Source organism: Loxodonta africana, chromosome X, assembly GCF_030014295.1.
Source record: "Loxodonta africana isolate mLoxAfr1 chromosome X, mLoxAfr1.hap2, whole genome shotgun sequence".
NCBI lineage: Eukaryota > Metazoa > Chordata > Mammalia > Proboscidea > Elephantidae > Loxodonta > Loxodonta africana.
The window spans coordinates 167,684,499-167,697,192 of NC_087369.1; the positions used below are offsets into that span (position 1 = coordinate 167,684,499).

Below are 12,694 nucleotides of genomic sequence, written 5' to 3' on the forward strand. Positions count from 1 at the left end.
TCCAAGGAAATTCCTATTCCAATGTCATGTTACCTTGTTCCATATCACAAAATAAGATGGAAGGTTTCCCAAGTTGTTTTACAAAAGAGGAAAACTCTTATTCTTAAGCCTGATAAACAGCAATACATGAGTGACCAATTCATACACTTAAGTTCTGAATTTAATTTACTTTCTATTAAAAATTAACAACATTTAAAAATACTAAAAAGAAAAAAGAGAGAGAGAGAAATCTCTAAGTTGCCCATATAGAACAGAAACACAAAGATGAGATATACCGCGTTTCCCCAGCCCCACCCTGGCCCTCTACCACATAGGCCATTGGCTGCTCTCTTCAAACAGAGTGAAGAATCTGCTTCAGACTTCACTGCGGGTGGTGCTGGACGTGGCCCTGGAACTTTAACTTGCCACAGTGGCAATTCTTCCCTGGGCTCTCTCTTTCTCATCTCTCAAAGCCTCCTGATACAAGGATGGGAAGGAACTAGGGTAAGTCCCAGTGACCTTGGCAAAAAAATTCAGGACTTTCATCTTGCTGGTTTCTGCATAGGCTCTTGGGCCCCACAGGAATTCATAGCAGGCAGGATCACTATTAGGCACCTGCCGGTACTCCAGGTACCTTTCCTGAACCAAATCTCTGGTGATGAGCTTCCCGGGTTCCCCATAGATGAAATCCTTGCTTCCAGAATATACCCCAATCATATTCAGCACTTCCCAGATCTTCTCCTCAGAGGCATGGTTGCCCTCCATGAAGATCACGCCCAGGATAAGTATCAGGACGCCAGTCTTGGGCATGCCCTGGTCATTACTCAGCATCCCATCGTAGGTGAGGTCTAGCGTTTTGACGAGAATGTAAGAGTGGCCCATGGGGTCCATTTTCTCCACACTGATGCCAAAGACCACTTCCATGCACTCACAGGCTTTCTTGAAGATCACAGGGAAGTGATCGTTGTTCTCTCTGATGACCACCTTCAGCATTTCTGTCTCTGTGATGGGCTCCTTCGTTACATACTTGATGCTCAAGAACTGCACCAAATCAGCCACCTTCTTGTCTAGCGCATCGCAGCTCAAGGCCTCAATGCCTGGTAAGACACGTAAGGTGCCTGGAACTTCTTGGCTGCTGGGACCCTCATATGGTTTGCTTGGTGGAGCAGCTGCAATGGCAGCTGAGAAGGAGCAGGCTCTCTGAGGACTCTGGGGCATAATCAGTGTCTCAACAGCAGGCACCTCCTCTGCGAAGAGTTCCTCCTCTTCTAGAATCACCGGAAGCCTTGGACACATCAGGCCGCGTCTCTTACTTCGGGTCCGAAGGCGTTGCTCAGCCTTGCCGCTCTGACTCCTGCGACCGTGAGGCATGATGACTCTGCCAAGGGCGGCAGGCAGGGGTGTGGTAGGAGAATGGGCAATGAGGGCACACTGGCCTGGCGGAGAGAGGGAGAGTATGAGTGGCCTCAGATGAGAAATTCAACCTTGGCAGCTCTGACAAAAGCTGACTTACTGCTCTTCTGTTTAGGTGGCATTCTAGGGCCTCACAGGTTTCCTGTCCTGGCTGATCTATTCCCTAAGAACCTGGAGAAGAAAAGTGAAATGGCTCCCAGGACTAACAGTATGGCAGACAGGGTCAGGCACTTTGGGGTCCCCTCTGTTCTGGGGTGTGTGTTATAGACTGAATTGTGTCCCCCCAAAATGTGTGTTGGAATCTTAACCCCTATTCCTATGGATGTAATGCATGTTTGGAAATATGGTTTTCTTTGCTACGTTTACGGTGTCATAGCAATGTAGAGTGTGTCCTAAACCTAATCACTTCTGAGTTATAAAAACAGCAGACCAGACATAGGGGCATGTTGGGGGGGTGGGCCTTGGGGGAGATATATCGACAAGGAAGGACTCAACACAACCAAGACTCTGATTTGGACTTTTAGCCTGCAGAACTGCGAGAAAGTAAATTTGTCCTTTAAAGCTACCCATCTGTGATATTTGTGTTACGGCAGCACTAGGTAACTAAGACAGCAGGGCCCTTGGTAGATATTCACGGTCCACATTGACTCCTGGCAGTGCCTGGGCCTCCTCCACTCTGCTGACCTGAGGACACATGCCCCAGACTAAGGTCCTCATCTTCTGGCTCCTTGAGCCCCTGTGAGAATGAAGGAGCCCATCGTTACAAACACAGTCCTGAGCCTCCCAGCCCTGACAGGAGGGACAGGATCAGACTCTGTGAGGTCCCCAGAGTTTAGGGGTACAAGGTCCCCTCAGTGCTCACTCAGGATCCTCAGCTTTCCGCAGGGAGGTCCTGAGCCCCACTCTCTGCTGATCTGACGTAAAACTCTCAGAACGAGAGCTCACACTCCTGAAACCAATGAAGAGGGAGTAAGGGGGCACATCCAAGGACTCTGTCCCCAGTCCTCCCACAGTGACAGCAGAAGTAGGGCAGGGCTGTTGTCCCGTATGTCCTGGAATGGACACACATTCTCACGTCGATAACTGAAGAATTTGGGACTCCTCCTTCTGCTGACCTGAGTCTGGCCTCCTCAAACCAAAGACCTCATCTTCCTGAGACATCATGGGACACCACATTCAATCAACAAGCGCAGGCCCTCCAAGGGCTAATATTAAGTGTGGCTTTCTAAGAGGATCTCTGCTACTAGAGTGGGAGGTCCTTTTCATCTTTCCTCAGGGTCTTCACATCCATGCTTGGAAAGGCCTGAACCCACCCTTCTCCTGCCCTGAAGCTGTCCTGCTAAAAACCAAGGTTCTCCACCTCCCTGACACCTTTGAGCCAGAAATGGGGTGGGGGTGGGGGGTGCCTCAGCATGACAGGCCTTCACAGGGTCTACAAAGACATCAGCGTCAAGGTGGGTTTTCCTTTGTGCTCTAGGGTGGGAGGCCCCCTCAATCCTCTCAGGTATTCATCTTCACTTCTGGCTGGGACTACACCCTGCAAACCTGACTTAGCCCCAGTAGACCAAGACATGTCCTCCCTGAAACTAAACCACCCCCACGCCACCCCCATGGCAGAAGTTAGAATCCACCCCCCACTTTGACAGCAGAAGTTAGGACATGTCACACACAGCCATACCTGTCCAGTGTCTTCTAGGACTGACAGCAAGGACTAGGCCCCATCTGTTCTGAGGTGGGGGCTACCCTCAGTCCTCCCTCAGAGTATTCATCTTTACATCTGGCAGGGCCTCAGCCCCCACTCTGCTGACCTGACACCTCTCCCTGTCACAGCAAGGCCTTCACCTCCCTGAGACCACAGAGACAAAAGTGAAGAGGCGCCACATCCAGTTACCCCTGCCCAGGGTCTCCCAGGGCAAATAGCAGGGCAGGCTTCTGAGGGATCCCCTCTTCCTGGTGTGGTGGTTACCCTTAGTCCTCTTTAATGTACTCATAACAACTCCTGACTGGGCTTGGCCCACCTCCCTTTGCTGACCTGAGAATCTCTCCCTGGGGCCTAGGCCCTCATCTCCCTAAGACAACCCACAAGGAAGTGTGGAGTAAGTACAGAGTGTCAGGTGCAGCCCTGCCCAGGACTGGCAGCAGGGGTGGGTTTCTGTGGGGACGCCTCTGTGTGGAAAGTGTGCTCAATCCTCTCTTAGGGTCCTCACCTTGTCCCCTGGCAGGGCCTGGAGCCCTCCCTCTGAGGATCTGACTCTAGCCTCTCAGAGGAAGCTGCAACCCCTCAGACGCCCAAGGCACAAGTCGGGAAACACATCAGGGGACCCTGCTTGGGGTTTCCGAGGGCTAACGGCAGGGGCAGGGCTGAGCTGGAAACCTTCTGTTTGGGGTGGGGGTGGTGGTGCCAAGTCTTTTGCAAAGCATATTTACTCCTTAAAGGGCCACCACCCCCTCTCTTCTGCGTCTCTCAGCCCAAGGCCCCCGTTTCCTTGAGGCCCGGGAAAAGAAAGTGAAGGTGGTCTCGCTGTCCAAGGGCCCTGCCCAGGGCCTCCCACCTTTGAGAGCATAAAGGGTTTTTGTGGGGTCTCCTCTGTGTGGAAAGACCCCTGAGTCCTCCCTCAGGGTTCTCACCTTGCCCCCCAGCAGGCCCTGGACCCCTCCCTCTGCGGACCTGCTCCGGCCCCTAAGACACCCAAGGCGCAACTCCACATCCGGGGACCCTGCCTGGAGCTTCCCAGGGCTGACGGCAGGGGCGGGGAAGAAAAATCTGGAGGAGCACAAAAGGAGGAGGGCTGGCATGGTGTGGGGGGAATGAGGTCCTTAGTCTTCGCTCAGGGTCCTCACCTGCCCCCCCGCCCCGGCAGCGCCTGGACCCCTCCCTCTGCGGACCTGACTCCGAAACGCTCAGACGAAGCTGCGCCTCCTCAGACGCTCAAGGCGCAACTCCACATCCGGGGACCCTGCCTGGGGCTTCCCAGGGCTGACGGCAGGGGTGGGGGGGAGGATCTAGAGGAGCACGAAAGGAGGAGGGCTGGCATGGGGTGGGGGGTGAGGGCCTTAATCTTCCCTCACGGTCCTCACCTTGCCCCCGGGAGGGCCAGGACCCCTCCCTGTGCTGACCTGGCTCCGAAACTCTCAGACGAAGCCGCACCTCCTCAGATGCTCAAGGCGCAACTCCACATCCGGGGACCCTTCCTGGGGCTTCCCAGGGCTGACGGGAGCGGGGGCGGGGGCTAGGGGATCAGCGCACAGGGAGGCGGGAGGCATGGGGGGTGGGGGGGGGCCTCTGTGCTCTCTTGGAGTCCTCACCTTGCCCTCGTAGGGCCTGGACCCGTCCCACCGCTGACCCAACTCCCGCCCCCTCGGAGACGCCAAGGCTCCTCACATGCCTACATCCGGGGACTCTGCCTGGGGCTTCCCAGGGCTGAGTGCAGGGACAGGATGGCACTGCGATCCTGCTTTCTGGGGGAGGGGGGTGTTCGGGGAAGGGGTGTCCTCAATCCTTCTCAAGACATCGATTTACTCCTGAAAGGGCATGCATTCCCTCCAATCTGCTGACCTGAGGCTGCGTCCCTCAGCCTAAGATCCCCATCAGAAGGAAGGGAGGGTGGTGCCTCTGGCAGCAGGGGCAGGTTTCTGTGGGACCCTCTCTGGAGTGGGAAGTCCCTATAGTCCTCCCTCAGTGTCCTCACCTTGCGTCCTGGCAAGGTTAGGGCCTCTCGCTGACCTGAGTCCGGCACCTCAGACGAAGCCGCACGTCTTCAGATGCCCAAGGCACAAGTCAGGAAGCTCCACATCCGGGGACCCTGCCTGGGGCTTCCCAGAGCTGATGGCAGGGTCGGGCGAGGTTATGGCCCCTTTGGTCTGAAGTAGTGGCTGGGCTTAGTCCTTGGTCAGTGTCCTCACCTTGACTCCTGAGACTGCCAGGGCCCCGGCCCTTTGTGGACTTGAGTCGCCTACCTGACACCAAGGCCCTCACTGCCCTAAGACCCCCGAGTTAGAAATGAGAAGGGTGGTGTTTATCCTGACAACGCTGCTTGGGGTCTCCTGGAACTACCAGGAGTGAAGCGGGATGCAGTTGGATTCTGTGTGTCCTGGATGGGTGGACGCCTCAGCTATCCCTCTTAAGGGACCTCATCTTGGCTCCTGGTTCCTCCATGAAATGCTCCCTGGGAGACACCCCCCCCCAGTAGAGGTGATAGCATGTATCTATGTCTTGTTCTTGACTTCAGTGCTAAGCATCTAACATTTCACATTTAATTATGTTTGCTGTAGATTTTAGGAAATGGAAGTTCCCTTCAATTCTTAGTTTGTTAAAACTTTACACCATGAACTCATGTTGAATTTCTTTCAGAAGGCTTTGTCTGTACCATTAACATGATCAAATGTTTTTTTCTCCCCTAATTTGTTAATGTGAAGAATTAAAATTGAAAGTATTTTCTAATGTTAAATCATGTTTTAATTAAGCACAGCCTGCTTGTTTGTTTAATTCACTATGTTGAAAATGATATTCATTTATTCAGGATATTTGCTGCTATGTGAGTGAGCTTGGCTCAAGTGTTGTTTTCATGAGGATCTTCATCAGGTTTTTGAATCAAGGAAAGTTAGCCTGAAAAAAATGAGTTGAATAATTTCTCATTTTTTTGTATGCCTTGGAAGAATTTGCAAAAGCTGGTGATTACTTTTACCTGACCATTTGGTACAACAGGCCTCCAAGCTGCCTTATCCTGAATGTTTAAGGGTGGCTTGAGCTTTGAATACAGTTTCGGCTTGTATTGCTGATTAAAATGTGAACCAATTTGATCATTTTTTTCCCTAGAATGTCCATTTCACTGAGAATTTCCAATTTAATGGCATGATATTTGTAATGGTACCTTTTTATTACATAAATTCTCAAACATATACACCAGCAGAGAGAATAGTATAATGAACCCAATCTGCCTGACACTCAGCATGAACAGTCGTCAATACATGGCCAGCCTGCTTCAACTCTACCTCCACACACCCACTCCCGCACCTCTGCCACCAGAATGTGAAGCAAATCCAAGACATCATACCATTTCCTAAGTATTTCAGCATGCATTTCTAAAAGGACTCTTAGAAAAACATAAAACTAAATGCAATTGTCATTCCTAGAAAAATTAAATTGTTGATATCAAATATCCAGTTAATTTTCACATTTACCTGATTGCCTTCTACTTAAAAAAAAGTTTCTTTGAACTGGTGTCCAAGTATGCTCTATACATTGTGATTTTTCCTTTAAGTTTTTTTTTCTTAATCGACAGGTTTCCCCACATCACCTCTTTTTCCTTGCAATTAAAAAAACAACCAGCGACAAAGTAGGCCCTGTGTTTTGTCCTATTTTCCCATAGTCTGGATTTTGCTGATTGCAACACTTTGGTGTCCTTTAACATTTCCTTCAGCCTCCTGTATTTCTTTAAATCGGTAGTTAGAGGTAGAAGGTTGATCAGATCTTTTGTTTGTTTTGTTGTTGTTGTTTTGTCTTTTTTTTTTTTTTCTAAGACCACTCCATAGGTGTACTTTCAGGAGGTACATAATGTCTGGCTGTCTCCCTTTGTGCTGGTGTTAGCGGTCATTGATGACCATCACCTTTACCCATTAATCCATTAGGGGTTACAGAATGGTAATTTTTTTTTAAATATATTTTTTAATTGTACTTTAGATGAAGGTTTACAGAACAAACTACTTTCTCAGCAGTTAGTACACACATTGTTCTATGACACTGGTTAACAACCCCACAACATGTCAACACTTTCCCTTCTCAACCCTGGGTTCCCTATTACTAGCTTTCCTGTTCCCTCCTGTCTTCCAGGGCTGGTGTACCCCTTTATCTTGTTTTGTTCCATGGGCCTGTTCAGTCTTTGGCTGAAGGTGAACCTCAGAAGTGACTTCATTACTAAGCTGAAAGAGTGTCTGGGGGCCATACTCTCAGGGTTTCTCCAGTCTGTCAGGCTGGCAAGTCTGGTCATTCTTTTTGAGTAAGAATTTTGTTCTACATTTTTCTCCAGCTTTGTCCGGGACCCTCTATTGTGATCCCTGTCACAGCAATTAGTCATGGTAGCCGGGCACCATCTCATTGTACTGGACTCAGTCTGAGGGAGGCCGTGGTAGATGTGGTCAGTTAGTCCTTTGGACTAATCTTTCCCTTGTATCTTTAGTTTTGTTCATTCTTCCACGCTCCTGAAAGGGGTGAGACCAGTGGAGTATCCTAGATGGCTGCACACAGGCTTTTAAGACCCCAGGCGCTACTCACCAAAATAGAATGTAGAACATATTCTTTATAAACTATGTTATACCAATTGAGCTAGATGTTCCCCGAGACCATGGTCCCCACAGCCCTCAGCCCAACAATTCAGTCCCTCAGGGAGTTTGGATATGTCTATGGAGCTACCACGGCCCTGCCTTTTACAGGCTGTGCTGGCTTCCCCAGTATTGTGTACTGTCTTGCCCTTTGCCAAAGTTTCCACTTATCTATTAAGTGTTTTTCCATCCCCACCCCTCCCCTCCCTCGTAACCATCAAAGAGTGTTTCTTTTTCTATGTAAACCTTTTTGTGAGTATTTACAGTAGTGGTCTCATACAATATTTGTCCTTTTGTGATTGACTTATTTCACTCAGTATAATTCCTCCAGATTCAGCCATGTTATGAGATGCTTCACAGATTCATCGTTGTTCTTTTTTGTTGTGTAATACTCCATTGTGTGTGTGTACCAGTTTGTTTATCCATTCATCTGTTGATGGGCATCTAGGTTGTTTCCATCTTTTTGCTCTTGTGAACAATGCTGCAATGAACATGGGTGTTCATATGTCTATCCGTGTGACAACTCTTATTTCTCTAGCATATATCCCTAGGACTGGGATTGCTGGATCATCATATGATATTTCTATTTCTAGCTTTCTAAGGACGCATCATATCATTTTCCAAAGTGGTTGTATCATTTTGCATTCCCACCAGCAGTGCATAAGAGTTCTGATCTCCCTGCAGCGTCTCCAACATTTGTTGTTTCCTCTTTTATTGATTTGTGCCAGTAATGCTAGGGTGAGATAGTATCTCATTGCGGTTTTGATTTGCGTTTCTCTAATGGCTAGAGATCCTGAGCATTTCCTCATGTGTCTGTTGGCCACTTGAATGTCTTCTTTGGTGAAGTATCTGTTCACTTCCTTTGCCCATTTTTTAATGGGATTATTTGTCTTTTTGTTGTAGACGTGTTGCATTTTCTTATATATTTTAGAGATTAGACCTTTGATTTGTAATAGCCAAAAATTTTTTCCCAGACTGTAGGTTCTCTTTTTACTCTTTTGGTGAAGTCTTTTGATGAGCATTAAGTGTTTAATTTTTAGAAGATCCCAGTTATCTAGCTTATCCTCTGCAGCTTCTGTGTTGTTGGTTGTGGTTTGTATGCTGTTAATGCCATGTATTAGGGCCCCTAGCATTGATCCTACTTTTTCTTCTATGAACTTCATAGTTTTTGGCTTTGTATTTAGGTCTTTGATCCATTTTGAGTTAGTTTTTGTATATGGTGTGAGGTATGGGTCCTGTTTCATTTTTTTGCAGATGGACATCCAGTTTTGCCAGCACCATTTGTTAAAAAGACTGTCTTTTCCCCATTTGTTAAAAAGACTGTCTTTTCCCCTGTCGAAGATCAGGTGACCATAGGTGGATGGATTTATATCAGAGTTCTCAATTCTGTTCCATTGGTCAATGTATCTGTTGTTGTAGCAGTACCAGGCTGTTTTGACTACCATAGCTGTATAGTAGGTCCTGAGGTCAGGTAGTGCTGGTAGGTATTCCTCTCCTTCAATAGTGCTTTACTTATCTGGGGCTTCTTCCCTTTCCATACAAAGTTAATGATAATTTTTTCCATCTCTTTAAAGAATGTTGTTGGCATTTGGATCAGGATTGCATTGTATTTGTAAATCGCTTTGGGTAGAATTGTCGTTTTCACAATGTTGAGTCTACCTATCCATGAGCATGGTATGTTTTTCCATTTCTGTAGATCTCTTTTGGTTTCTTGCAGTAGTGTTTTGTAGTTTTCTTTGTATAGGTCTTTTACATTCCTGGTTAGATTTATTCCCAAGTATTTTTTATTTTTTAGGGGCTATTATAAATGGTATTGTTTTCCTGATTTGCTTTTCATCGTTCTCTTTATTGGTGAGTAGGACTCCAACTGATTTTTGTATGTTTACCTTGTATCCTGCCGCTCTGCTGAATCTTTGTATTAGTTCCATTAGTTTTCTCATGGAGTCTTTTGGGTTTTCTATATATAGTATCATATCATCTGCAAATAGAGAGAGTTTTTAACTTTTTCATTACCAATTTGGATGCCCTTTATTTCTGTTTCTTGCCTTACTGCTCTAGCTAGGACTTCCAACACAATGTTAAATAGGAGTGGTGATAAAGGGCATCCTTGTTCCTGTTATCAAGAGGAATGTTTTCAGCCTCTCTCCACTAAGAGTGATGCTGGCCATTGATTTTGCATATATGCCCTTTATTATGTTGAGAAATTTTCTTCCTGTACCTATCTTATTGAGAGTTTTTACCAGGAATCAGTGTTGGACTTTGTTAAATGCCTTTTCTGCATTGATTGAGATGATCATGTGATTCTTTTCATTCTCTTTATTTATGTGGTGGATTATGTTGATTTTCTAATGTTGAACTATCCTTGCATACCTGGTATGAATCCTACTTGGTCACGGTATTTTATTTTTTTGATAGGATGCTGAATCCTATTGGCTAGAATTTTGTTGAGAAGTTTTGCATCTATATTAATGAAAGACATTGGTCTGTAATTTTCTTTTTTGGCGGTGTCTTTGCCTGGTTTTGGTATCAGGGTTATGCTGGCTTCATGGAATGAATTTGGAAGTATCACTTCCTTTTCTATATTCTCAAATTGTTTGAGTAGTACTGGTATAAGCTCTTCTCTGAATGTTTGGTAGAATTCTCCAGTAAAACCATCTGGGCCAGGGCTTTTGTTGTTGTTGTTCAGAGTTTTTAAATTACATTTTCAATCTTTTCTCTTGTTATGGGTCTGTTCAGATTTTCAACATCATTTTGTGTTAGTTTGGGTAGGTAGTGTGTTCCTAGAAATTTGTCCATTTCCTCTACATTTTCAAATTTGTTGGAGTACAGTTTTTCGTAACACTCTTATGATCCTTTTTATTTCAATTGGGTCTGTTGTAATGTCCCCCATTTCATTTCTTATTTGAGTTATTTGTGTCCTCTCCTGTTTTTCTTTTGTCAGTTTGGCCAGTGGTGGTTGATTTTGTTGATCCTTTCAAAGAACCAACTTTTGGTTTTGCTGATTCTATTTTCTTTTCTCTATTTCATTTATTTCTGCTCTGATCTTTATTATTTCCTTTCTTCTGGTGGCTATGGGCTCCTTTTGCTGTTCTCTTTCTATTTGTTCAAGTTGTGTAGCTAAGGTTTTGATTTTGTCCCTTCTTTTTTGATGTGTGCATCTATTGCTGTAAATTGACCTCTGAGGACTGCCTTTGCTGTGTCCCACAGGTTTTGGTATGATGTGTTTTCATTCTTGTTTGATTCTAGGAATTTTTTTAATCCCATCTTTGATTTCTTCTATTACACAGTGGTTTTTAAGCAGGGTGTTATTCAGTTTCCATGTAATTGATTTTTTTTTCCCCTTGCTTTTCCTGTTGTTAATTTCTACTCTGATGCCACTGTGGTCAGAGAAGATACTTTGTATTATCTCAGTGTTTTGGATTTTGTTGAGTGTAGCTCTGTGGCCTAAGATGTGATCTATTCTGGAGAACGTTCCATGTGCATTGGAGAAGAATGTGTACTTTGCAGCTGTTGGGTGGAGTGTCCTATATATGTCTATGAGGTCAAGTTGGCTGATTGTGGTCTTTAACTCTTCCGTATCTTTGTTGAGTTTCTTTCTAGATGTTCTGGACTTTACCAAGCATGGTGTATTGAAGCCTCCTACTGTTATTGTGGAACTGTCAAATACTCTTTTCAGTGCTGTTAGAGTTTGTTTTATGTATTTTGGAGCCCTGTCATTGGGTGTATAGATGTTTATTATGGTTAAGTCTTCATGATGGATTGTCCCTTTAATCATTATATAGTGCCCCTCTTTGTCTTTTATGGCAGATTTGGTTTTAAGGTCTATTTTATCTGAGATTAGTATTGCCACTCCTGGTCTTTTTTGGTAGTTATTTGAGTGATACATTTTTTCCATTCTTTGATTTTTAATAAATTTACATCTTTGTTTCTAAGGTGTGTCTCTTGTAGATAGCATGATGGTGGATTCTGTTTTTTTATCCATTCTGTCACTCTCTGTCTCTTTATGGGTGCATTTAGGCCATTTAAATTCAGTGTAATTACTGATAGGTGTGAGTTTATTGCTATGATGCTGTATTCTATTGGCTAGAATTTTGAGATTTTTTGCATCTATATTCATGAGAGATGTGGGTCTGTAATTTTTTGGGTTCCAACATTTTCTTTTATTCTCCTGTTGAGTTCCTTTTGTTTGTGGATTTCTTTTGTTTTTATTGAGACTTTATGTTTTTCTTCTTTATTTTGATGAGTAGGTTTGTTAAGTTTCTTCGTGGCTATCTTGACATTTACCCTTATCTTCCTAGGTTTGAACCAGTCTATTATTACTTGGTATCACCTTGCTTTCCTCTCCATTAGAAAGCTCTATACCTACACTGTTTATTCCCTCTTTTATTGTTCTAATGTTGTTGTCGTTTACAGATTAACCTCTCTGGTTCCCTGTTGCAGTTCTTTTGGTTTTGGATAGTCCTTGAGACTTCATTTCCTGGGTTGGTATCTGGCTGCTACAATCTTGAGTCCTAGATTTAGGCTGTGGTTTGATGTTATTTGTTCTCAGACCAAAGGACTCCCTTTAATAATTCTTGTAGGTTTGGATCGGTTTTTACATATTCCCTTAATTTCTGTTTATCTGGAAATGTCCTAATTTTACCATCATATTTGCACAAAAGTTTTGCAGGATATATTATTCATGGTTGGTCATGTTTTTCTTTCGAGGTTTTATATATATCATCCCATTGCCTTCTTGCCTGCATGGCTTCTGCTGAATAATCAGAGCTTAGTCTTATTGTTTCTCCTCTGTATGTGACTTTTTGTTTTTCTCGAACTGCTCACAGGATTTTTTCTTTGTCTTTGGTTTTAGCGAGTGTGATTATGATATGCCTTGGTGTTTTTCTATCCTATGTGGGGTTCATTGAGCTTCTTGGATGGTCAGCTTTTCATCATTCATGATATTAGGGAAGTTTTCTGTCAGCAATTCTTCAAGGATCCTCTC

General features: G+C 45.0%; 1 protein-coding gene across 1 annotated transcript; it reads right to left on the bottom strand.

Annotated features, from left to right (window-relative positions):
* Positions 1–396: 396 nt before the first annotated feature.
* Positions 397–1,596, bottom strand: LOC100666681 (putative MAGE domain-containing protein MAGEA13P). The gene has a single exon (XM_023539104.2). The coding sequence runs from the start codon at positions 1,348–1,350 to the stop codon at positions 397–399; it is 954 nt and encodes a 317-aa protein (XP_023394872.1). The 5' UTR covers positions 1,351–1,596.
* Between the last annotated feature and the right edge of the window lie 11,098 nt (positions 1,597–12,694).

What these genes read in the sequence shown, in the direction of transcription:
- LOC100666681 (XM_023539104.2), bottom strand. Translation starts at nt 1,350, where the DNA reads ATGCCTCACGGTCGCAGGAGTCAGAGCGGCAAGGCTGAGCAACGCCTT.